Source organism: Trichogramma pretiosum, unplaced genomic scaffold, assembly GCF_000599845.2.
Source record: "Trichogramma pretiosum strain Unisexual culture from Peru unplaced genomic scaffold, Tpre_2.0 scaffold123, whole genome shotgun sequence".
Taxonomy (NCBI): Eukaryota; Metazoa; Arthropoda; class Insecta; order Hymenoptera; family Trichogrammatidae; genus Trichogramma; species Trichogramma pretiosum.
Genome location: NW_019641684.1, coordinates 208,168 through 234,808, shown reverse-complemented (window position 1 = coordinate 234,808; position 26,641 = coordinate 208,168). Strand labels below are relative to the sequence as shown.

Genomic DNA, 26,641 nt, shown 5'->3' with positions numbered 1-26,641 from the left:
ATGACTGCAGATGAGAATTAGAAAGTACTATAGCAAAAAAACCGGATAATATTGAAAATTTGAAATTTTCAACTATGTGGCCAATTCGCACAAAATCTTACTATCGATACATAATTAAAATAATCATGAATAATCCAATATATCTCGCTAGAAAGATTGTATGGTGCAATAATATGCATGTATACATTGCGATTCACGAAGCGAGACGCCAAAACAATGAGCAAAACTTCTTTGTTGTTTTTGCAGTTTTGCGTCTGCCGCGGAGCGCGTTGGCTCGGCGCCCGCATAAAAAACCGCGTTCGTTGTTTGACAACAGTCACTATCAACCGCAGCAACTAGGCGACAAACAAGGTTCGCAATTTTTTAAAATAAATGATAAATAATTGACATTGAAATCGTGCAGTTATTTTTCATTCGTCCAATTCGCTTGTTAAGCATACAATTATTAACCTTTAAGTAATATTATTTTTAAGCAACGCGTTGTTGTTGCTTTTTCATGACTTTTATCAATTTTTAGTCCACAATGGAGCTCGAAGAAACATCCAAGGCTTTGAAGCCAAGCAAAGAGACAACAGATGTTGAAAATCCTAAAGATGTTACCGATATACCACCGAAAGATTGTGCTATATCCACATGGGATATTATATTTTTATTTTTGTCCATCGTTACTCATTGCACAGATATTGGAATTGATGTTAATTTGGTAGTTCAATATTACTTGAATAACAAAATGACAATGTTCCTCTGGACAATTACTTTAATTCTGGTACCATCTTTTATAAATACCATTGTCAGTTTGCAAATGTATGAACAAGATGAGCAGGTAAAGTAATTAAAACATGTGACATTTCTTGTAAAAATACCAAATAAATTAACAAAATTTCAATCCGTTCAGAAAAAATTGCAACATGGTCAACAAACAAAATCAACCCCTTTCTACAAAAAAATCGGTAAATTTTTCACAGTAATGTTTATTATTATTTTTCAATTTACCATGGCTCAGCGTAGCTACTACAGCTTAAAATGGGCTTTAAAATCAAATTATTATGGAAGAAAGAAGAACAGATTAGAGCAAAAAAAGTACTTTATTAAAATGCTGAAGGCAGAACAAGATGTTGCACTTTTAAGGGTGCTTGAGTGTTTTATTGAATCAGCTCCACAACAAATTTTGCAATTATCTATTTTTGTTCAAGATTATGAAGGTGAATTCAGTCTTATGAGTAAGTTGAATAATTTATTCTTAATTTTCAATTGTTGATTGAAATATGCTCTTCATTAAATTTATCATCTATTTACCCACAGCTTTGCATCAAATAATAAGCATCATAAGCTCTTTTATAAGTTTAGCATGGGCAATGGTGAGCTATCATCGTAGCATACGTATGGCACAAGTAGACAAAAGAAATATAAATTTTGCTGGATCTGTTATTCAGTTTTTGTGGCATTTACTAATTACAAGTAATGGAAAAGAATTTTAATTTTACCCTGTGTTATACATCTTTGAAATAATTTTTTATTATTATTTCAGCTTCACGCATAGCATGTGTATCAGCAGTTGCAGTTTATTCATCTATGGCTGTAATACTAGCTTGTTTCTTCCATTGGCTTGGTATGACAATGTGGGTAGTAACAGAATCTAGAGGATTAATAACTTTTTGCCAAAAATCAAATCGAGTACCTCATCTACCTTTAACATATATGGAAAGAATAAAGTCAACACTATTTTCATGTGTTTTTGGATTTGTTTATATATTTATATATTTAAATCCAGATGACAATGGAACTTATTGGCGACACATTTTTTATTATGCAATATGCTTTTGTGAAAATATTGCTGCCAGCATCCTGGTTATTATGAGTATACCAGCTAATTATGAAATAATCTGGTATCACCACTTATTAGCCGCTACATGTGTTGTGCCCTTTGTAACAGGGATTATAATAATGATTTTTTACTATACAAAATTTCATCCTTCAATGAAGCATCACACAATTTCATTTTCTAAATTATTAAGGGTAAAGTAATTAACTATGGTGAATTATCATTTAATGATTTAATTTCATTAAGATGAAAGAGAGCATTTGTGGTATGAAAATAACAATTGTTTATACATTTATCTAAAAATTATACAAATTTCACAATACTCGTAAAATTGTCGTTACAAGAAAAATAGCTTTTCTATTTTGTTCAAGTAAAATATAAAATATTTTATCAATTACTTAACGCCTAGAAATAATCAGACTTCGCAGAAAAATTACATGCAATGTATTAAAATTTAAAAATACTCGATCATTCAGAGGAAATCTATGAATGCCTACTGATTGGGAAATTATTTCACCAAAGCTTCCTTAAAATCTCATAACTAAGACTGATGATGATTTATAATCACGATACTATTATGCGCTCATTACAATAGTTTTCACAGTTTTTCCTATCATGGAATTAACCGTCAAAAAGACGCAAGTCTAACTTTAAGACTACATCTCCTCGAACAACTTCACGTAGTTTTATGCGCTTAGTGATAGGACCGCAAGCATCTTTGCTATCTCTCACTATGTCGATGACTCTTACTTCAGCTCGTCCCAAAAATTCTGAAGTGAAAAAATAGTTTTTATTATTTTCTTGATTGAAAAAATAAAAAATTGTATTACTTGACGAAAAACAAAATAATAATATTCATAAAAAGATCGAACTAACCATCAGGACTAAAATATCCTTTGTCAAAAATAGTAATACACAATGTATCTTCGTGCAAATTTTTAACTTTGAATTGCATCGAAGTATCCCATACTGGACAATCTGTGCCTGAAACGACTATTGTGTGTTCTTCTTGTGAGCCCATTGTGACCTTACAAAAAGCGTTGCATTTACCTAGAATACACAAAACACTTACTCGATTTCCATATTCATATTAAAAACATTACGAAAAATTCAACGTAATTGAACTTTATTGCGATGCAATAAAAACACGCTTTACTAATTACTTAAATTTGATATTGTTAAATATTTATCAAACAGTTTTTATCCAAACCGATATTGTGTAAAAAATGAATCAAATTATTGACAAGTAGTCATTATAATAAATCGAAAAGTGTTAATCCGTTAATTTTTATGAGATTTATAGTTGTATATCTACATATAAGAATATGAAGATAAAATATTATTAGTGTTAAGCAACTATTTTTTTGATAGGATATAAGATACTTAAAAAATAAGTATTTTTGAAATGTTCTACTTTTTTATAACCAGTATATTTTCTAAAAATTTCTATACCATGACAATATTTTTAAAACTATTTTATTGTATTTCTATAATCACCTGAAACTACTGAAACTTTTCGCAACAAGCAAATAATGTGAAGAAAGTATTGATTTGAATTTTTTAATAAAAAATTTTGAAATAAAAAAATATTTCGATTGTGCTTAGTTTTCATATACCCACTTTTTCCCGCTCAGAATTCAAATCGATTTGAAAAAAAAATAAGAAAAAAATGTTCAATTCAAACATTACCTCTAACTCTATAGAAAAGCGATTCAGCCCTCTCGATCGTTACATAAAAGTAACCCTTCGGTCGTGTTTGTCGAACTACAGAAAAGAAAGTGTGAGCAGAAGGTGGAGTTAGTAAAGTAAAATAAAAACTGCTAAGAAATGAAAAATAAGTAATATTCTACTCAGCTAAAATCACCTATATAATACAGCCTCAGCCCCACGACACATTATTATACAGATCTTACTTCTGCATGCGCCATAAAAGCACAAAGAAATTACGATGATTGTAAGCGATAGACGAAAAGTGTTCCCAATACATAAAATTAAAAAGACGTGATATTAAGTTAACGTGTAATTCATGAATGAATGATCTTACCATTTATAGTTTTAAGACTCGATCCTTCGAGTACGGTCACAAGTATTCTTCCACATGCTTTGAATTGCGCTTGCTCTAATCATCAAAGACAAAACAAACATTTATATTTTATATTTTCAAATTTCAGACAATGATTAACAGCTATAAAGAAACTATACAATTTAAGAATTATAAAGATGATGTTGAATGTAAAGATAAGTTTTTCATTTAAAAAATGGAAATAATGACATACAACAATCTTACAAATAGATGTACTTTATTTACACACTCACACATATTCTGCACACTCATTTTCTCGCATTCACGATGATGAAATGACAGTCAAAAAAGCCTACCGAACAGAACTCTAGCACCATTCAACAGTCTTAAGAAGAAGGCAGTAGGTGGCCACAAGTAGTACTTACTCGAACGCTGCCTAAGTAATCGTGATTTTTCTGCAAATTGCATTCTTGCTTCAGCAATTCGACGGACCCATAGAGAACATTCGCTGACGGATTGAGCAACGAGTGTTATAGTTTTTTTGCCATCGCCCAGCTTCAAAGTGCGCAAAGCCTGCTCCCCATTTCCCCACGATGATAGAGGAGAATCGTGTCCATTTGTGCCGAAAAAGGCATTACCTTGCGTACCTGGACTGACATTACCACGGCCATTGGCAATCGAGTCATTTCTGTCGTTGTAAATCACGAGATTTTGCAAAAACATTGGCTGTGTCGTGAAAAGATTGTAATTAAAATTTTTTTTATAAAATTGAATTCTCGTGATTTTTAAAAACTCACTCGTCTGTATAGTTTGAATTTGAGGTTTTCACAACGTTCGAACGAGAACTGATGACCACTCGGTAGTGATTTCAATGGTTGAGCAAACATTAAAAAGTCATTGGTCAAAAATCCAACGAGTTCCTTGCCACTTTTAGCTTTGTGTAAAATACCGTAGTGTAGAAGCTTGCGGGGACCTAGCGAATTTGTCAAAGAGTTGAAAACCAATTTTTCCTCTAAACCTTCGCAGTTTACGTGCGTCTGCAGCCATTCAAGTCTGTCGCTGTTTTCCTTTTCGCGTACACCTTCGTTCACTTGAGTGCAAAATTCTTCGGCTTTGGATAAAGCCTCTTGCAAATACTGTCTATCTGGGTGATCAGCTTTGGTATATTCTAATATCTGTAGGAGCAATTGCGAGAGAAAAATAATTGGATCGAAATTTTTCTAGAAAATAGATGTAATCAGTTATTTGCATTCAAATTTTATTGACCTTTCCAATTAGTAATGGATATTTGGTGATTCGCTGCATTGGTTTTATGAGAAACGAGCTCAGAGGCATTCCTTTGGTTCTAGGATCTTGTTGGCATTTTTGAGAAACCTCAACAAAAGCTGGTACGGTTTCGGTCAATCTTTGCAGAAATACTGCCGATGAGATCTGACAACTACAAAATCTAACGTATGCGGACATTTGTGGTATCTGCAACGTAAAGTGAAATCATGTAGATGCGATTGAATAATAATCATTTGAATTGAAAAGTGACCGTAAACTTACACTTTCGCATAGAATATCACCAATCATTCGAACGACGCCTCCTTCGCTGTAGGCCTTTCGTATTCTTAAATTTCTGTAAAAGCAATTACAATTTTAACATTCTCAAAGCTGGAAAACAGTTAAGTGAAAATAAGTGTACAGTACCTGAGGAAATTATCATTGCATGCGATAATGTCTCTCCAATTGATAAAGATTTTTTCTACATCGGCAACGCTCAGTACATTACTGGCTAGAAGGGGTTTCTCGAAAACCTACATTTGTACATTTGTAATTATCAATTTAAAAATTAACTGAAATCTTATCGACTCCAGAATATCATAATTTACCTCGTGCACCAACTGCATATCAATGATGTAAGCTTCTTCGGTAGCGATCAATTCCTTGATATATTCCTGCCGCTTGCGCTCCATCGAATCCATCTGATGATTGTGTTGTGGCTGGTGGTAATGATGATGGTGATGGTAATTGTGATTATTGTTTGGCTGTAGCTGATTGGTCGTCAAGCTTGAATTGCCGTTGAAAACATCTTCGACTACTATGCGCGCGCCCAGAACCAACCCAATAAAGCAATAATAAAAAGGTATGAGATGCAGAAGAGAAAGTGGGAATTTGTACGGGGGTAAAAAAATATTGATCTCGTGACTTTGCTTCGATGAATTTATCAAGATAAGTTTTATATTTAGAAATCGGTTGCAAGAAAAAATAAAATGTACCAAATATGATCAAGTCTTCCAACGTCCGAATGTATATTAAAAAAAAAAAAAATCATTTGGAATTGAAATGTATGAAGAATAATATCAAGCATTTCTTTTTCCATGTTCTTTTTTATTAATATTCCGACAATACAACGAGAAACAATATGTATATAAGTCTTGCATTGATAACAATCTCAGGAATAGCGCTACACGAATAATCATAATAATAATCATAGTAATTGTTGAACATAATTACAGAAATTTTTTTTGGTAAAGATGCGGTTTTTCTGCATGTATATATTTATTTATAATATATTCAAACATACACGTTATAATGTCAACATACACGCGCACACATACGCAAACGCTTTTTTTATTTTTTTTTTTTTTTAGCAAAAACTTTTTCAACAGCGTCATTTACACACTTCACTTTCAGTTTATCCTTTAAAATTACTATTATTTTCTTTCCGTTATTACTCACTGATATATCATAGAAAAATCTTTGTTCGGAAAACGTCTTTTTTTTTGTTCAGTTCTAATGATATTTTTGTTTTACGCCTTAAACTCTCGTGTGCTTTCATGCACGAAGAGGTGAAGCTTGCAACAATTGTACACTAGTCTGTTTAATGACTAAAACCATTTTTTGGTAAGTGTACAAGTTTTCCTCATTTTTTATTCTCTACTTGTTTTTTTGACGTGTGTTTTGAAATTCTCATTTATACCGATACATTTATGTTATACATCTCAACCTGGTTTTCATCCTCATTATTATTCGTATAAATATACTATTAAATGCGAGTCATGGATACAATATTTTTTATTGCAAATGTGTCGAGGATAGCTTATAATGTGTTTGTGACTGTGTATGATTGTTGTAAGTGTGTTGTGCGCTCCACGAATTTTTTGTTGATTTTTATTGTAAATGAACCTCACGCGTTAAAGTATCTTTTTTCATCATTCATTTTGTACAAGTGAAATAGGTTTTTTTTCAAATGGGTCTAGCTTTGACTAACTCGCAACTTCATGGAGATCTCTTTATTTTATATATATTTATATAAAATAGACTGAACGTTGTTTTTCGAATAGCTTTAATGTTCACTCTTACTCCTTGAAACCTTATCTTTTTGGTAAAAATAAAAGAAAACACCCCGCAGATATCGATAGGTGCAGTGTCTAACACTTATTAATTCCCGCCAAACTGCAACTCTTTTTTCAAAATAGCTCTCAAAAAATTCTGAAAAGAAATCAGACATAGTTTTTGATTAATTTAGAGGCTTTTTTGTTCCTTGAATTATCTCGCTGAAGTTGTTCTTTTTCATGAAAAAAATTGCCAAGTTTAAAAACGCGACAATGAAAAAAATTTCTCGAAAAGTTTAAGTGTAAAAAACCACGTTTTTAATCTGTGCATTTTATTTGCAAAGTGCAACAAGCACAAACGTCTTAAAATCAGTCAAAGAATATGTCTGCTTTTTTCCTGAATTCTTCGAAAAAGTAATTGTGGTTTTTTGAAGATCGACACGATAGACTGCACCTATCGAGGTCTACAGGTTATTATGTTTAATTTTAACTAAAGAGACGAGGTTTCAAAGGAGACAGTGCGAATACGATAGATGTTTGAGAAATGACGTTTAGTCTAATATACTAATACATCTCCAATAATTATTATTACTTTGTGTAAATTGAACTTTTAACTCGTATTTATTTTCAACAGAGGAGCAACTACAGAGAATACAATAGGATTTTATACATAATTCCCGTTTTAGTTTAATGCTTTCGATTCTAGAACTAGCTTGATTCCTCTTAATTAAGTTACCCATCCTGCTTAACAAGAATTTAACATCGTTCCGTATATTGACGGATTTTATTCGCAGGGGATTTGGGAAGACCTTTCTTTATATTAATTTATAATTATAATTCGCTCAAAGTATCATGATGGGTGTATGTATATACGTATCTACTCGTAGCGATCGGGTCTTTTTTAGTTTCCCATTTAAAGCGGATAAAAATTTTCGATTTTTTTGCAAATTCAATGAACAGTTGAGTCCGATTCGTTGTTTATAACACGGTAAGTATGGGATTATGAATTGTAATAACAGCGTATTGATTCATGTTAAATTTTACCGACTATGTGCTGACTTCACGTGTTTCTAAACGTAAATTATATTCACGATTTATGTCCACATAAATGAGTGATAATGTACAGGACTTCCATATTTTTTAAATACTTATTTTCTTATCATCACTATTGAACGATACATATTTGCGCGTCATTCATGTATACTTCATTAATAAATTCGTGGTTTAATTTGAACGATGATGATGATATTGGTGGTGATAAGTAAATATTTAATTTTAGATAAACAAGTCTACATCCCAACTCTATTATGCATGTATTATGACTATATTGTTATTACATTGTGGTTTTTAATGGTCACTACAGAGTGCCATCGTTTTTGAAAACTTTCAAGTTTCATCCTACTGATACTGAACTCATTCATGTTTTGGTACAAGATATGTGGATTACATGTATATTTTTACTTATACCCAACGTATGATACTATTTTAATTTTTACGTAATGATTAACCAATTATGCACTCCGAAATCTTAAGTACTTTGTACAACGTTTACGTCGTATACCTTTTAAATCAATAGAACAAATCTCATATGACCATGAAATTGATTTGATCGGAAAAATTTCAAAAGCTTTTCAAATCAATTTCTTCACAGCGTATAGTTTTTTATCCAGCATAATGATAATCAAGATATTTTAATATTATTTTTTTTATAGATTTATATAATCGAGGTAAGTCTCTTTGCCCCACCAGTTCATTGCACTTTAAGTTTTCCTTGTGCAAAACAGAACTTTAAGATCCTTTGTATTTACTCCAAGTTTTGAAAATTTGAGAAACATGTTTCAATTTGCGTAGAAATATTTTATATTTCAACAATGTCACAATGAAGTCAATAACTTTTAGTAAAATGATCCGGTGCGGTCACTGCAAGTTATTTTTTCTTTCGATGCGAAAGAAAGTTCTTAAGTGATTTTGTATGAAATGTAGTACAATTAGAATCGTTACGTGAGTAATTTTTAACATATAATAAATGCAGTTCATGGTCCAAAATCCCACTTTTAAATTTTCTATTTCTGTAAATGTACATTATTATAATTACATTTTAATTTAAATGGCAAAACAAAACAAGGAACAATTTCAGCAAATATATGAGACCATTACAGACATTCAGAATTATGTTTTAATTCACGAATATTTGATGGGTCCCCATATCAGTGCTTAGTATTGATCTTTAAAACTAAATTTGTTATCCGCATTGTTAAATAATGAAGATAAAAATACACGAATAATGATGTTAATTCAGAAAAATTATGAATCACAATTTCGTTATAATAAATAATAAACATTTATTATTTTTTCTTTTTACATATAGTGAATACTCTAACAGCTTGCAATTTGTAAAAATTTAGATAAAGGCAAACTGATTATCCTAAAATAATTATCAATTCTTTACTTTCGGCTTCTCTAAAAAGTTTCTGTTTCTTATTCAATTTCTGTCAAATTAATTACTCAAAATATCTTTTAATTTTATTTTTTTTAATTCAAAACAGTGCGTAAGTGGAAATAATTGTGTCAAAACTTACTAGATTTTGTTCCAAAATCATTTCGCGGTCTCCTACTATATCATGTAAATGATCTTATATGCTTTTTTACAAAGTTCATACATATTACATATTATCATCATGAAATTCCAGAGTTTTTGTATTCTTTATGATTTAAATTTCAAACGACAATATACATATCATACAAATATTACACACGTTTATATGTACCTATATTGCCGTTATAATATGTGGTCATAGAGTTTTAATATATTCGATAATTAAGAAGGCATTTCTTATAAAATAATTTTAGTCGATTTACGTACTAACTGCAAGATTTTCCATTACATATTAATCAATTCGTTCATCTATTTGTTTACTCTCATTTACGTATCATTATCGCGTAACATCCTTCATCTTCATTTTTCACATTTTTTCATCTGCATTTACTCTCGTGAAGTTTGATTAAAAGTCAAGGGTAACTTTAAGCAGTTTATTTATTTGCTCACTACGACAGATTTCCAATACTAGACATTTTTGATCTATAATTTATACTTTTTATAATATTTGATTTCAATAATCTACATATGTGCTTATCTCAAATCAATCAAAATAATAACTCTCATTATCGAAGACAAAAAACAAGTCTAAAATTGACTCAAGTTATACTGTTAATTATGGCACTTTGATAATTGTGAAAGTTCCCCATTGTTCACTTGTTTAAAATGTATGATCGAAATTATGAAAATAAACACTGGGTAAAATATAACTGTATCACAACGTAAAAAACTTCTTGTTATAATAAATTTCGAATTTAAAACACATGAAATCTGTCGTCAAATTGATAGTATAAGAGGATGTGCATTTCATATATTTGTTTATATGAAGGGGGTTATTTCTATTCGTTTCTGCCACGTGAAAAGCATGAAAGACGTAATTGTGATGCAATATTTCTCTAGGTATAGGTATTTAAATAGATTTGTTGGGAAATGCATGGTAAGATTATTGTTTTTGGATTAATGTTCGTACTTTTTTGGTTATATCAAATTCAGAAAAATATTATTGTCATTGTCAAAAAAAACAAGATCAATATATTCATAAACATTTCTCATTATTATCGAAACACAACTTTATCGGTGATCGATAGAGTAAATTTTTTTTAATACGACACTAAATAAAACAATAAACTTAATTAATTGTCAATTTAAAATATATGTGTAATGATAATGATAATAATAATAATGACAATGCGGTTATTTTCTAATAATTGGCCAATTCTAATAGAAATATTTTTTATACATAATTCTCACGCATATGTTTATGTACAAAAATTTTGTGGAATAACCATCTATGTAACAAACTATGAAAAATATTATTCCGTAAAATGGCAATAATTATATAATCAATAAACAAAACAACATTACTATTTCAATAACTATCATAAAGTATAATAAAATAAAAATATCTTTTAAAATAAAATGACTTTATACATAAAACATCAATGATTGCGCATGTAAAGTAAATGACAATATGAGTCCCGAAGACATCAATTAACAGGTACAATGTTAGGCCGCTATAAAATTGTCTTTGCATTACTTGTAACAATTTGAAATTGCATTTTTAGTACAGTTCCAAAATTATAGTACGTACTTAATTTGTAATTTCACATCCAAGATAAGACAAAAAAACGTTAATTAACATTCATTTTTAATATTACGACTCACGTTAATTATTACGTCATTTACTTTACTTACTGACCTTTCAAGTAACAACTTTAAATGTACGTTGAAAAAAATAAAATTGTTTATATTGTTTATAAATTATAAAACCGGTTACGTCATGTTCATTGCTAGAAAAAAGACTACAGCTTACAAAATTACACAAAAATTCAAGAGATATTTTCGATCGAACACACGAAAAAATCAATTTCTCGCGGGGAGTCAACAACAATTGGATGTTTCTACTTCTGCATTCAATGACGCAATAATAACCCGATAATTTTTCAGCTCCTGAGCTTGTCGAATTTTCATCCAAATTTTTTCATAACCTTCGAAAATATTTACAGTAGAAAGGTTCATTCAACTTGTAAGATTCATTTTGGTTTAATAACTCAATTTAGTACAGTTCGCGTGAGTTTGCGTGAGTTTCAAATTCAGCATTATTATGACTTTGGTGTAACCAAGCGCATTACAATAAATAGACACATGGTTTCATGTGATTACATATTCAATGATGTGTTTGCATTCAATTTTATAATTTGAATTCATTATTTGTTTTGTAATATCATCTTTCACATTTCGCACACTTTAAAACAACACACGACAGTATAAGCATCGTCGCTAGAAATCGTACATTCACGTACGATATAGTTCATCTTCAAATTCATATATTTATATAATTCAACAACGTCTTTTACAATAGCATTTTCTAAATGGCAATAAATATTTTTTTATATTCATAATATAGAGGCTAAATACACTGATGCATGATGGTAAATTTTATCAATACTAATATCCGTGTTCACGCGATGGTCGTGTTGCATGTGTTATACTAAGTATTTAACGGGACCTATTCGAAAGGTGTGCGCACCGTTTCATAACGTAATTAATCTTTATTTGTTCACCGATTCGAATTAAATAGTAGGAAGGCTCAGCCCATATTATTTTAACGGCAGTTTCATCGCGTTATCAAGTTCTTCTATTGTACTACTCAAGGGCTTTCGCCGTCAGGTTACATGATAATGTTATAATTAAAATCGTTACATCCGTCGGGCAGAAAGAGGGATTGAGTATTGGTTTCTTTCGCTCGTAGTCTAGTTTTTGCAACTTAAACTATCTAATTTCCTAAACTCAGTTTCGTGTACGTATATATGCATACACGTATATATGAATATTTATAATAATCTCGCATCACTGCACATCACACATAAATTATCACTCTGTACTATAATTTTCACATTCTGGCGAGTTTATCTGTCACGCACAGTGGCTATAAATAATTACAATTCATGAATCAATCGTGAGGTCACGACAGGGCTGCTCGTAGCGATCTTATGCTTTATATCCGTATAATCTGGGCTTCCGATTACGCTCCTGAAGAGAAATTCGTACGAAGATGAAATCGAACTCGTTGATGCCGCACTTCGATCCTTCGACAAGTCTTAGCTCGGTCAATCCTCCGATGTCATCAATTTCTTCAGGTGATTGCGCAAAGGTATAGATTTATTGTTTTTCATTATTTATAACACATAGAATTATAAAAGCACGACTTTGTATTATTTTTAAGGCAGAGCGATAATCTAAGAAGTTTCGGTATGTTGGTGTTGTATATGTTGTGGCGAATCAATTGTAATTAAAGTTATTAGATTTACATGCGTGCAAGACCGAGTAGAACAACATTTGTAATAAAATGTGTACAAATACAATAGCCAAGTGTATAAATTAGCATGGATGATGAGTTGATTATTTAATTGGGCAAACATTTAATGGTTATTATAAATTTGGCTGCAAAGCGTTGTGGTGCTTGAGTCACTCCTCTTTACGCTGCGATATAATGATAAGCGAAAGAACACATTGGTTAGTAACAAATAATTATATAATTTTTTTTATTTTTAAGCTATGTGCTTAACACAATTATGACTAGTAATCTGAAGAAAATGCTAGAAAAAAGATTGAAAAGAACTTCATTAAACCGAAAGCTGAAAGTTTATTCGTTTTTCATGTCTACTTTTTAGTTCGAGGTTTTAATCCGGGTAAAATTTTTCTTCTTTTTTCTAGGAATTTCTTGATTTCACTACTTTTCTCTCATTAAATTAGAATTAAAATTATAATTTTCAAAATAATGTTAATTGCACGGTAGTTGTTTTTATAAAAAAAAAAAAATTATTTTCATAATTGCATTACATTGATCAAATAAAAATATTAAATTATAAAAATTTTTTTTATTTAAACCACAGATATTGAAAATATTTACAATAAAAAAATTCTAAAATTCGGTGGTCAAAAAGTCAAAATAACTTTTACCTTAACATACTTTTTACAACAAATATTTTTTGACTTGTACAGCTACTACCTATGTTCTTTCGCATTTATAAGCTAAATCAATTAATAAACATGCAAAAAGGAAAAAACGATTTTGTTTGGTGTTAGCTAGGGATCGATCCGAATTAGATTTAAAATATTTCGTTTACTTAATTACTTTTTTCTTACCACTTTTATAAAAAAGGTAATTTTTGAATAAAAGTAATTTTGGCATATCTTAAAATTAGTTGTAAGTATCAAAAAGCATATGAGAAAATGTTCGAAATAAGCTTTATCATAAAATCGAATTAATCAAAATAATTAAAGTTCAAATTTGAAAATGTTACATAACAGTTAAATTATAAAGACATAATCTACAGAATCTCTTTCAGGATCGATCCACTCATTGAAATACATTTTTTTTCCAAAACTGTTTTTTCACCATATTTAGTTAGCCAAAATTATAATTAGTACAAAATTCACGCATCTAAATTAAAAAAATAAATAAATATCGATCATAGCGCATACCAAAGCTTAAAAATTATTCCATGCATTTGTACAATTGAAATTAAAAATCATAAAGAATTATGTAAAACGAAAAGAGTAAATTATATCTTCTATCATTTTTCACAAAAGCATTAAAGTATATTTCATACATCACGACGATAAATCACATAAAATGTACTTAAAATTAACTAAAATAAATAAACGAAGGAATTTACTTATTTCGAACTTAAAAAATTAATTTAAATGTAAAATAGATTTGAAGCAACATATTCAAAATAAAATTCTTATAATACCCCAATAAAAAAGAAGACGATTGTGAGTAATTCTGATTATAGTTAATTGCAAATGATGATGCATTATAATAATGGTAATTGCGGTTTGACAGTACTCGTTATTATTAGGTAATTTAGCCGTTTTTAAGAATAGAATATTAAAATAATTTAATCGTATTACATATGTTTGTGGAATTGTACTGTAAAATATTCGGATGGATGAGTGCCGATTGGTTAATCATTTATAAAGATTCAACATTAAACTTACAATGTTATGTAACGTTATGCTTTTTAAATCAACGCATCTCGATTCATGATTTGTGCATAACTGTGCGATGCGCGTAAAAAATCTCAAGTGTTTTTTCAGGACAATAAGTAATAAAAAATAACAAACAATAAAATAATAAAAAATTTAATGGTAAATAAACAAAATTATCGTTTGAAACTTGGACGCGTCCTAAGGAAAATATGAAGTTTACTTCTAATAAAACAAGCTCTACACTAACAATGTAAAAATTGAGTTGTTCGATTTTTGGGTAATACTTAGATAACAAAAAAATAAAATCTACTTACACATTGATGATACGTAATTGCTTGGAAATACCCCCGTTGTGCCATTCAAATCACCACGCCACCACGAGTCTTCGTCCTTTGATAAAACGACTATTACGTCGCCTTTTTCGAAACTCAATTCGTCGTCATTTTGTGCTTTGTAGGGATAGAGTGCCATTACTTTTTCTAAAAATAAATGTTTTTACATTTAAATAAGCTGAAATAAAATGATTAAGTTTACAATGTTAAAATACAAACCAGCAAATGGATCGCCTGTAGGTGAGTCTTGGTAACGATGAGACACAGGTGTGCTACGATTACTTGCCGGCCGTGAGCTCTGCAAAACTTTGACATACGACGCCGGAAACCATCCGATTTGTCTTTTTTTGCCTCTTGCCTAAAACAATTATTTGACATGTAAACTACTTTTTCAACTGATTTTACGCATTATATTTCTGTACACTTACTTGTAGTTCACCTTCCCACCAACCAGATTCAGTCTTTTTACGGACCATAATTAATTGACCTTTTTGCAGATCCAATTGTTCGATACTGGTAGCTTTGTACGGCGCTATCACTTGAACGACGGCTGGTTTTCGACCTCGCTAGAAATTTCATATTATGATTAGCAGTGTCATATTAGACAAATCTTTCATAATAACAAAAGAAAACCAATGATACTCTGCGATAAATATAAATTTAGTTTATAAAAACTTAAACTACAAAGTGAGAAAATAAATACTTTTAAAATATAATAAAATAATCGTTATTATAAATTACCATACATTTATGTATACATAAGCTTGTCAAATTAAAAGCCAACAAAACGTAATGGAAACAAAAGCAAATTTCGACATTTTTGATACACTAAGGATGATTAATTACCTTCGATGGATACTGTACCGCACACGATGAAAAACCACGACAAGTCAGCATAAATAAGTACATATTTATCAAAGTTAGTAAAGTTAGGATGGTAATTTGAAACCGCGCATGATTAATTTTCAATTCCATATAAAAAACAAAGCGAATTGATTGTACTATTATAACTTGAAAATATAAAATACAATTAATTTGTGATATTTATCTTTTCGCCTTAATTGACTTGAAACATTAAGTGTAATTTTATTCTTAGTTATTAAAAATACTTCTGACAATAACAGTGCGGTGCTTTTACCTGCTGTTGAGACATGGCTGAAAAATCAGGTAATTCAGCTCTGTCTTCGGCTTCTGCTCGTTCTTCTTCTAATTGCTCAGCTGTTTTCTCCAATGGTAGCTGTTGTTGCTGCTGCTGGTGCGCGTGAAGGAAGTTATAGCAGTTAGTTTACGCACTAGGTGTTCAAATGTGTACATTTACACATAGCGTACTCAAAATTATAACTTTGAAAATTAAGGGGTAAGGGTTTCAATTAACTAAGGTGCAAATTACATTGCATTAGCGTGTTTACATTTTTGTACAGGGGTGTTTAAATAAAAAGAACGATAACTACATAAGATCAATTCTCGACATTTTTACAGTATTTGATGCAGAATCGAACTTATAAAATAAAAAAAAAGTTGCGATACGCACTGGCTTTATAACTTCTTGTGTTTTTAAAGGTGATTCAGTGTCACTCAAGTGTTCAAGCTTTGGAATGTCTTGAGTTGCAACGGCAGGCTGCTTAGGCGAAACATCAAAACATGTTAGGAACAACACATAAAATGAAGACAAAACATTTTGGAATGAGTAAAAACATTCATTAGGTTAAGTTGATATTGGTGTCTACCAGCACATCCTTTTGTTCTAGCAATTGAAAAAATAAAAACTGAATGATAAATAAATGAGAATGTGACAGTGATTGTGCATATAAGGACAATAAAGATCTTGTCAAAACAATGCGAGACATTTTTTGTATTGACAAACACCAGTAGACACCCAAACATTCAATTGCAATAGCAATGTTTAGAAATACTAACCTGGTCAACTGGCATGTCGTATTTTTCAACATAATTCGATGGGAAAATACCCTGTCTGTCACCAATAACCCCAGTCCACCAATCGCCATCTTTCTTGATAACAAGAATAACCTCACCATTGTTGAAATCAAGATCACCAGCCTCATTAGAGTTGTACCCATAAAGAGACATATAATACTCGTTGAGGCCTTCGGTTGATGCTGTATCTTGTCCATTAGATACTTCTTCCATTTTGACATACGCTTTGGGAAACCAACCAACTTGACCAGTAGATGATTCCCCATAGCACCAAACATCCTACAAGATTTTCATTTATTATAATGGGTAAGAAATCGTTATTATTATCAATAGATTAAATTTTACCTGTTGTTCTTTAACAGTAACAGTTTCGCCTTTATTAAAGATCAAGTGTTGTTCTGAAGTAGGTCGGTATTGATACAATGTCGTTGCTGATATGTTGCACAACTGTCCTTCACCAAATTTAGGTGTGATGGGTTCAATATAAGGTGCTTCACTTGCTGCCGAACCGGCGTCCGATACGTTTTCAGGAACTTCAGCAATTCCTCTGAAAGTTAATAATTTTAGGATATTTTTCTAACTTTACCATAAAAATTTCAGTTTATAAAAAATAACTAACTCTAACATCCGCTTTTCAGTGCTGTCTTGGTGAGCAAACACAGCTTCAGTCGGATCAACATCAACCTCAACTGGCTCGACGTAAGACTCTGGGAACCATCCTGTATGACCTCGAATTTCTCCAGCCATCCAACCAGGTTCTGCATTTTGTACAGGTGGGACAATTATTATGTCTCCTGGCTGGAAGGAAATTTCATCCTGATTCCTTGCAACAAATTCGTAAAGAGCCCGATACTTCTTTCCTCCACCAAGATCTTCTTCGGGCTGGGCACTGGTTACTGTTGCAGCTACATTAATATTGGCTGCATCATCTGTAGGCCACGAATCTATGTCAACTTCGCCTGTACTAGTATCGCCCCAAGCATCCTCTCCCCATGCTGCCGTAGAGAATCCACCACTTGGTGCTCCAGATTTGCGAAGGTCAAGAATGACCATTTTCTTTTCTTCGAATTTTTTGTTCATTTCCACGCAATTTTCGAACAGTTCTTTCATTTCATCTTTCATTTCCTCTGTCGAGCATGAAATTTATAATTAGTTAAGTGCGACATAATTTTTTATATAAATAATTTATTTAAAAAGCGGATTACATACCCAATTGTTTGTTACTATTTTCTACTTCTTGCTCTTTTTCTTTTACTTCTTTTTCTAGATCGGCAATCTTGTCTTCGAGCTGCTTTATAGCAAGTTGCTTTAGTTTCTGCGCCTCTTCGTTACCAGCATCCATCGCTTTCGTTTTTGCTTCGAGGCGAGCTTTTTCTTGACCACAAGCAAGTAGCCGTTGATTTTGTTCGCGTAGTTTATTTTTCAGAGAAGCCATTTCTTGTAGTTGCTGATCACGGGTCGTACGCATTCCATCGATGGTCGTTTTTACTGTTGATACACCTACACGAGTATCACAAATTTTTTGTGACAGCTCTTTGACTTTGTCATTCTATTGGAAAAAAGTTCATTTTCATTAATAGAAGCAAATTGCATTCCTAAAAATTATTTTTATATTACAATAAATTTAAATTACCAATGAACCAAGATCGATTGTTAAAGATTGATTTTTGCCTTTTAATTTAAGAAGCTCCTCTTGTTCTTTTTGTCGCTGTGATTGTAACTCTTGAGATTTGTTATTTTCCCACTCTAATTGACGTTGTCTTTCCATTTCTCTGCAAGAAAGATTATAAAATTGTTCATTATAAGTTATTTATAAAAATGTAATGGTTGGGTGCTACTCACTTTCTCGCGGCCTCTCTTTGCTCTTGCGCTCGCTTCCGTTCATTCTCTTTCTCCTCTTCTATTTCTTTTTGCCTTAACATTTGTTGCTCTAATTCTGCTTGTCGACGCCTTTCCTGCTCTAGTCTGATTTTTTCACGCTTTTCAGCTTCTTCTCTTTCTTTACGTTCACGTTCTTCTTGTTCTTTGCGCTGAATTTCGAGCAATGATTTTCGTCTTCTGTCTAGTTCAGCTTGACCCTTCTCAAAGTTTTCTTTACGCTTATCTTCAAATGTGGTCTAAAGAACGAAAATTAATTATGGTAACTTTTTAAAAAAAATTTCTAGAATAAAATTACCTGAGGCATTCCGGCAAGAGGGTCTGCTGCTTCGGGAATACCTTGTGATGACACTGAACTTTGCCTTTGTCTTCTGAAAGTGGGAGGTATCAATTCTAGTGGTAATGCTGGAGGTATAACTTCATTATTTTTCGCCATATCGCAGAGATGCATCGCCAAAACAAATTCTTCGCAGCCCAACCGACCATCCGAATCCATATCCGACAAAGCCCTGAAAGAAATTGTAGCAGATATTAAAATTATTTATTGTTACGGACGTTTTGTTAAATAATTATAAATGTATAACCAACCAAATTTGAGCAAGAATTGCCTGTGGAAGTTGCGTCTGCACCATAATATTCCGTGCTTGCGGCCCCGAGAGAAAACCCGAGCGTGTTCTATCCCAGGTATTAAAAAGTTGCGTGTACTTGAGCTTCGTTTGATGTGGTACAGCCCAGTCGAGGGGTTGTTGTGGCTGCGGAGGTGGTGAAGTAATGGAGTGTTGGCTATGCTGTGAGTCGACCGAACCCATGCGATCTATGCTTGGTGGTCTAGCTGTGGTGGAGATTGGTGTGCTTGTTGATACTGGCGTATGGATTATACTGCCATTCATTCCAGCAGTAGATAGAGGTGTAACGGGTGGAGTTATGGTCGGAGCTACTGCTGCAGGCGGGGATACTGCAGTTGTCATGATGCCATTGCCTAATACGTCATATTTATTTTATGAGATTTATCGATCTGATAGCAGTCAATAGTAAGCAGCTGCTAAGACTTACCAGAACCTACGATAGGCACTACGGGTGCTGCGGCGGGTAGAGGCTGTATAATACCCGCAGTAGCGGGTACAACTTGCGGCGTCGGTATTACTTGCGCAGGCAGAGCTTGAGTGGGTATGACTTGAGCTGGCATACCTTGCATTTGCATTGCCTGGGGCTGCATAGCGAATGCCGTTGTCGGTACTGGACCCGTGCTCATCGGAGCGATAGGTGCTACGGGGGCTACCGGTGGCATTGCTGCAAAATTGCGCGTAAAAAATACATTAGTACACGATACTCCATCAACAAACCAACAATTTTGATGTCCACACAGAAAATATATTAGTCACGATTTTCATCTTACTCGGAAACTGTTAGTTACGATATTTATCATTCGTTTTAATAAGCAAACTGCGTTTACTACCATACTAGTTTCTAATAATATGCTGTTGTGATTGAGCTTGTTACAGTATTAAACTGGCCTTGAGGATTAATTTACAAAAACACGAATGTAATTTATAAAATAATAAAATCAATTTATTATACTTTGTCGACCAGTGTGTGAATATGTATGTACCTTCCGACATTAAAAGATCGAATAAATCTGTAAAGAAACAGGTATACGTGTGAAGTGTAAGTGTATAATTCTGATTTTATTCAATAAGTTCAATAATTTTAACTGAAAAATCATATACAATTGAAAGCCAAATACTCATACTAACCGATATTCGAAACAGGAGCAGCCAAGGGTTGGGTCATCTGAGCGGGGGGCGGTGGAACCATAGGCGGCACAACTGGCTTGACAGGTGATATAACTGGACTACTAGGAAATGACGGCGGCTGCGGTTTCGGTGGTGGTCCTGCAGTTGGTACGAATCCAGCTCCTTATGAATAAAATTGACAAAAATTAGGCAAAAAGTTAAACATTGCGTGAAATATTGAATTTACATCTCGAACATTAAAAATTTTTTTCAAATAAAAATTAATTACCAAGCAAATTATTTAGTAAAATTAAAATTAAAACATTCGAAAACTTTGTAAAAAAATAAAAATTTTGTTTCAAATTTTATTTTTAAAACATCTATTAAAGATACATAAAAATTTTCAATCAAAAGAGCTGGTAAAATATCTACGCACAATACAAAAAGACCTAATATAACTCCCATAGTTATATTAACTATATTTCATTTATTCATCTGAGTAATAATTTTTTTTATCTTTCATGGTTCTACCGATTTGTAGCAGTTTTTTTCAACTTTTGTCCTATCGACAAAATTGTTATAACGTACCGATACTGTCGGGAGGTGTAGGTCTTTGTGGAATTGCACCACTGTCGACCTTATCATCAGTGGAGTCCTCTGCATTGTACAGAGCAGAAACAAACATTATAAAAAAACGCCATAATAATTATAACAGCGCAATTAAACGTAGAAGATTTCAAAATGACACGTAAATATGTTACGTGATTATTCATGATTTTTTGTAAATCCATTCAATAACGGATAAAAAAATTTTGAAGCTTTTGAAGTTCTAAACGAGATAAGCGATTTCCGATATTACAATGAATGAAATACTGCTCTAAAGCGATATGACAGCGGCTGTATGTCAGACTAATGAGATAATGAACCAAGCGTTAATTGACTTTGAAAGAATGTGATTCAGTGATAATGCGAGGCAACGTCAACCACGATGTATATATTTTTAATTTGATTCTATTAAATACAATTCAAATTCAAAATATTATAATCTTACAAATTACATTAAGACAAAATTATAAATTCTTGCTAGCACAGTTTTCAATTACAACAATATTAAGTCGAAGGATAAATAAGAAATTTAATGGTACCAAAATACAAATTAAAGTTACTATTAACAACAGTACAAAAAAATCAGAAAATTGGGAATATTGATTAGCTGACTTATTAAGCTTTTCTTCAAAAATTGAAATTACACATGAGCAATGTACATATAGATTTATGAGAAAGAACCATTTGAAATGAATTATTACTGTGGGGCACACAAACGTACCAACTTTAGCAGGTGGTGGTCGAGCAGGAGGAATCTTTGCCGGTTTTTGCATGTTTGCAGCTACAGGCTGACTGTTTTGTGGTGATGCTGTGTGATTTTACATTATGCATATGGTTTTGGTTTTCAACAATACAATTTTATTCACGTTTTAATGAATTGATATCTTTTTTAATTATTCATGATATCAATATTAAAAATGACCTAATCTAGTAATATTAAAGAACACATTTCACTATTTAATCTAATTTTGGATTAAATGTGAAACAAGTTGACACTTGTGTTACAAGTAAGTACAGAGTAAAATGTATTTCACTAGCGGAATTCTTAATTTTAGTGCAGATCTACTTTTTTAAAGAAGATTCTCATTAATTTAACTTGTAAAAATATCTATGTTGGTGATATTTGCTGTACAATGATACAATTTTTCACATGATACATTTTAAATAAAACTTACCTATGGGCATAGTCATAGCTGGAACTGCTGATGGAGGTCCTGGAATTAGTGGAGGAGATGTCATGGAAACATTTGCAGATACTGCAGCTGGGATTGTTCCTGGAACTGCGCTTGGCATAACTCCTGCAGTAGGACGTGGTATAGGAGCAATATTAGTTGTAGCAACTTGAGCTGGAATTTGTGGAGCTACCACAGGACTCACAACACTGGTATTGACTAGAACATAAATAATAAAAATATCATCATGACATTCCAAGAACTGTAAAATTAAAATAGACTGTGACAAGTGCATGTAAATTGTGCGCTTAACTGATTGATGAAATTAATGCTATCATAATATTAACTGTCTATTCGCAATGCAAAATAACCTATCTTTATAGATCTACACATTCAAGATTGTGTACAATAAGATTCTGGGTTATTCTGAACTGCCAATATACAGTTTCTATAAAATATAACATACCAGCAGCGAATGCCTGCAAACTTCGAATCAGCGAAGGAGGTAATGAACTTGGTACTTCGAAACCTCTGAGCCTCAAGTTGATAAGTTTACAGGCTATACTGAATTCGTTGATGTCCATTCGTCCATCGGAATCAGTATCGGATAATGCCCTAGGATAAAAATGAATTCATGAGATTAGTCAAGTATTCAAAGGGTTGAGAGAAGTGTTTGATTTGAAAAGTTTATAATTTCACCATATCTGTCCAAGCACAGCAGGTGGTAGCTGCGACTGTAAAAAGAGGTTTTTGGCTTGGCCACCAGTAATGACCCCATTGATAGGCTTGAGAGAATCAAATTGTTGCTGGTATCGGGCACGTTCGTGCGCTAAAATAATCCACGGATCTGTTCCTAAAATGTAAATGAGTTGTAAGAGAATTGCTAAGGAGAATCACCTTAGAAATGGGATTTCGTTAAAATAAAGATGCAACTCACCGGGAGTCATTGGGCTGGTCATATCAAAGACACGCAGTCAAATGAGAAGGAAATATTTTACAGGGAACGCTGTTGTATCAGCGAAATCCCGCTGTCAGCGACGACACCGATATCGACGGCGTCGAGTGGTCGGTGTCGGTTATCGAATGGCAATTCGTCTGCGGCACACACCGAGGTCAGCAACAGAAGAAGCAGGACGAATCTCGGCTCGTTACGAAGGGTCGCTGCATATCCGTCTGCATTCGTCCAGGTTAGGAGTCGATGAAATAGAAATTGAAGCAGCAATGTATGCAGCAGAAAGAGGAGTAAGTGTAGTATATATACGAGCACACGTCGGTCGTTCTCGCGCTAGCTCCCGATCGATTTGGCAGTCAGTGGCACACTGCTCACGCTGCAAGTGTTATTATGACTATAGGTGTATGAGTATGTGTGTGTGTGCGCGAGCGTGTATGTGTAATGTGTGTGTGTATAGCTGCCAGCCAGGCCTGTGTATAGCGAACTGTCTCTCGCTATATATACGAAGTAGTATTGGTAATGCCGTGCGCGTACGATACGCCAGCCAAGTCTCTCGACTGCTTTTCGTTGGCTCGGTCGGCTACTCCTAGGCTCCTACAGGTATAGGTTGGCCCACACGTAGTACGGGTGCACACACACAGAGCCAATTTTATGCATACACCTGCAAAACAGAGCAGAAAAGACATTTCATGTATTTGTTGATTTTTTCAGCGAGCGGGTGTGCGTATTGTACGCTCTCTCGTGGACGATTGGCAGACGTGTGCGTCCTCACAAGTCACACAAGTCTCGCACTACACAACTGACACATGCAAGTGTGTGTCTACAGTCAAGCCCGAGTCTCTCGCGCGACTTGCGAGCTGAAAAATCGAAACTTGAGAGAGAGAGAGAGATCAGAGTCTGTGTGCGAGATAGGCGCGTATACAAAAAGCAAAAGTGTCTACTCTAGTCTACTAGGCGTATTCATATGAAAGGGGCTCTATTCATTGCACATTGGGCTATACACGAGAAGCTATATACACAATCGTAGTCGCGTATCAATGTTGGATAGTTACCCATATATACGATAGTAAGAGTTATGCGTTTATAGGACTGTGCCGAGGCAACGTATATCCGCGAGGGAGAAAATCGATCGGGGAATGGGGAGCGTTGATCGGCGTATTCGACGCACACATTATGACTATATAGAAATAAAATAAAGTAAATAATAAAAGATCGATCACGAGCACGCGGAGGCTTTCGGGACTGTACGGGGTTGCAATTATAACGCCTCGAGATCGGAACGTGTCTCGAGTGTCGACTAATCACGGCAATTGTTGTAACCTACTGGGCAAGTAGCAGGACGCGCATCTCGGCTGCACGCGATATCCCGGGCAAACGGGAATTTAAATCACGCCTCGCGCGTTTTATTCGGCACTTAGGCTCAAATACAAGGCGAAGCAGATGCAGTCGTGCAGTTGCACGGGCCCGACGACGACCCGTGCTACTCTCGCCGAACGATGCAAATTGCAACTTACAATTCACTCGGCTACGTACTCAAAGTGGCTAATATATATAGAGCCAAGCCTATCACTCGTTTTCTCTTTCTCTCTGGCTGTTTTGCTTCGGGACAAGAGCGATAAGCTCGCCGCAACGAGCAATCGCAATGGGTGTGAGGTGCTGCACGTCACACGTCGGAGAGCCAGCGTAAAGCAATTGCATACGAGAGAGAGAGAGAGAGAGAGAGAGAGAGAGCGTCGTGCAGTCGTAAGAATTTGCGCGTACGTACTTGCGTGTGTGAGTGGACGACGTGCGGAGGCATCAATGAGATGCCGTGTGACTAGTTGCAGGGAGCGTTGGTCGTGCTTGGGGATCGCAGTAGGCAGACCACACAGTCGCTGCTGGTCACTACTGCCCGCTCCGAGTTTTCGGCGAGAGACACTCGTGTGCCGTGCACCTGAAAGCACGCCAGGCACGCATTCGCACACGCACTATATGAAATAGGGAGTGCAGCTGCCACTGGACTGCACGGACACACGCGCGCACACACACGGGGGAAGGCCTCGTTGTATAGTAGTACAAGCGACGTATCGAGTACTACTCTCGCGAACGGCGGCGAATCGTGCGAATTTCGTGCCTGCCAAAGGAGTCGGAGAGGAGTCTCAGCTCGGCGCTCGGCAGCGATACAACATTATAGTCGTCGTCGTCGTCGGCTCGGCGCTGCTGGTACGTGCGGCGGCGGCGGCGGCTTATAGGCAGCGGCGCGCGCGCGTGGGACAATCGATAGTCGCTCTGTGCGATTCTGCTGCTGCTGCTGCTGCTGCTACCTTATGCTCTCTGCCTTGGCCCTATATATACTATATGCTGAGTACTATATCGTGGTGTGTAGGCCGACGACGTGACAGCTAGAGCGTGAGATCATGGAAAGAGGAGAGCAGTTTTCAATATCAATCTATATGGCACGAGCGATAATCGGTGCAGCGCAGATATTGCATACATAAATATCCAGTGCTATTGTACGCGCGGCGCGCGATGTACACTCGTGTGTCCAAAGCACGAGTCGCGAGCTTTTTCCACCACCTGCCGCGCGCGCGCGCAACTACTACGGCGCTTTCATACATATACCTTTGCCTCGCACTGCAGGTAGAAATAGGCCTCCCTGCCTCTCTCAGCTCGACGTTGCTGTACCTGCATATGCGATATCGCGCGCGGCTACCTATATTGGCTGCTGCGCTCGAAAGCTCGAGTCAGCCGAGTAAGCGCAGCCAAACGACGGATCGGAGATCGTATCTGCGAGCGATAAGGGTGCGGGCGACTTTTCGCCCTTTGACCGCGTTCGCATCGATGAGACGCGCGCTCGGCATCCGAAGCTTAATTGGTAATTGAGGCAAAAGATACGCGAAATTCCCGTATAGTCACTGCTTACGAGAGCTTGCGCTCTCCGCCTGAAAACGATCTCGCTGTTGTTCTTTCAACGCGAGCTTTTTTTCTCCCTTTACGAATCATCGTTTATGCGAGTACGAGGGGACTTGGTGTCGCAGCCAGTTATTACCGATCCGACCTTCGACTGGTCCCCCCAACAAATCGACGAAAATCTCGTCGATGCCACCCGCGCGGGCAAATATTACTACTCTTTGGCCACTCGCTACGAGTAATATCGATCGGCGCTCCGACTTTTATTTGCTTGACTGCCAAGACTAAATTATTAATTGTAGCCGCTACCGCTGCCGTTTAAGCTGTCGTAGAGGGCAATTTTTATTATACTGAATAATTGAGCGTCGAAAGTCGAAGCGTCCAC

At 34.5% G+C, this 26,641-nt stretch overlaps 2 protein-coding genes across 14 annotated transcripts; one reads left to right on the top strand and one right to left on the bottom strand.

The window, feature by feature from the left end:
- The first annotated feature begins 51 nt into the window (after positions 1 to 51).
- Positions 52 to 2,039, top strand: LOC106656763 (XK-related protein 6). The gene is made up of 5 exons (XM_014377910.2): positions 52 to 351; positions 518 to 823; positions 896 to 1,220; positions 1,303 to 1,458; positions 1,529 to 2,039. Exons 2-5 carry the CDS (start codon positions 524 to 526, stop codon positions 2,023 to 2,025), a joined length of 1,278 nt encoding a protein of 425 aa, XP_014233396.1. The 5' UTR covers positions 52 to 351; positions 518 to 523; the 3' UTR covers positions 2,026 to 2,039.
- On the bottom strand, positions 2,040 to 25,510 carry LOC106656761 (intersectin-1). Of its 13 annotated transcripts, none has more exons than XM_014377899.2 (33): positions 25,133 to 25,510; positions 23,353 to 24,028; positions 23,115 to 23,268; positions 22,882 to 23,030; positions 22,419 to 22,634; positions 21,226 to 21,294; positions 20,659 to 20,820; positions 20,514 to 20,540; positions 19,958 to 20,194; positions 19,493 to 19,883; positions 19,203 to 19,413; positions 18,869 to 19,143; positions 18,660 to 18,798; positions 18,236 to 18,575; positions 17,646 to 18,153; positions 17,372 to 17,573; positions 17,009 to 17,305; positions 16,623 to 16,709; positions 16,230 to 16,343; positions 15,938 to 15,949; positions 15,520 to 15,657; positions 15,311 to 15,449; positions 15,074 to 15,238; positions 5,720 to 5,928; positions 5,538 to 5,644; positions 5,394 to 5,466; positions 5,112 to 5,318; positions 4,643 to 5,020; positions 4,271 to 4,571; positions 3,867 to 3,941; positions 3,512 to 3,586; positions 2,699 to 2,872; positions 2,040 to 2,592 (listed from the first exon to the last, which is right to left on the bottom strand). In XM_014377899.2, exons 2-33 carry the CDS (start codon positions 23,372 to 23,374, stop codon positions 2,444 to 2,446), a joined length of 5,802 nt encoding a protein of 1,933 aa, XP_014233385.1. In that variant the 5' UTR covers positions 23,375 to 24,028; positions 25,133 to 25,510; the 3' UTR covers positions 2,040 to 2,443. The 13 variants fall into 13 exon arrangements, with proteins under 13 accessions (XP_014233385.1, XP_023316913.1, XP_023316912.1 ...); XM_023461145.1 differs by having other exon boundaries at positions 5,720 to 5,925; XM_023461144.1 differs by having other exon boundaries at positions 16,230 to 16,340.
- Positions 25,511 to 26,641: the final 1,131 nt, after the last annotated feature.

What these genes read in the sequence shown, in the direction of transcription:
- LOC106656761 (XM_014377899.2), bottom strand. Translation starts at nt 23,374, where the DNA reads ATGACCAGCCCAATGACTCCCG. An exon ending in AGCTATGACTATGCCCATAG is followed by an intron (nt 21,295 to 22,418) that starts GTAAGTTTTATT and finishes TGTACAATGCAG; the next exon opens with AGGACTCCACTGATGATAAG. An exon ending in ATCCATTACTAATTGGAAAG is followed by an intron (nt 5,021 to 5,111) that starts GTCAATAAAATT and finishes TTGCTCCTACAG; the next exon opens with ATATTAGAATATACCAAAGC.
- LOC106656763 (XM_014377910.2), top strand. Translation starts at nt 524, where the DNA reads ATGGAGCTCGAAGAAACATCCAAGGCTTTGAAGCCAAGCAAAGAGACA. An exon ending in AGGTGAATTCAGTCTTATGA is followed by an intron (nt 1,221 to 1,302) that starts GTAAGTTGAATA and finishes ATTTACCCACAG; the next exon opens with CTTTGCATCAAATAATAAGC. An exon ending in GTGGCATTTACTAATTACAA is followed by an intron (nt 1,459 to 1,528) that starts GTAATGGAAAAG and finishes TTATTATTTCAG; the next exon opens with CTTCACGCATAGCATGTGTA.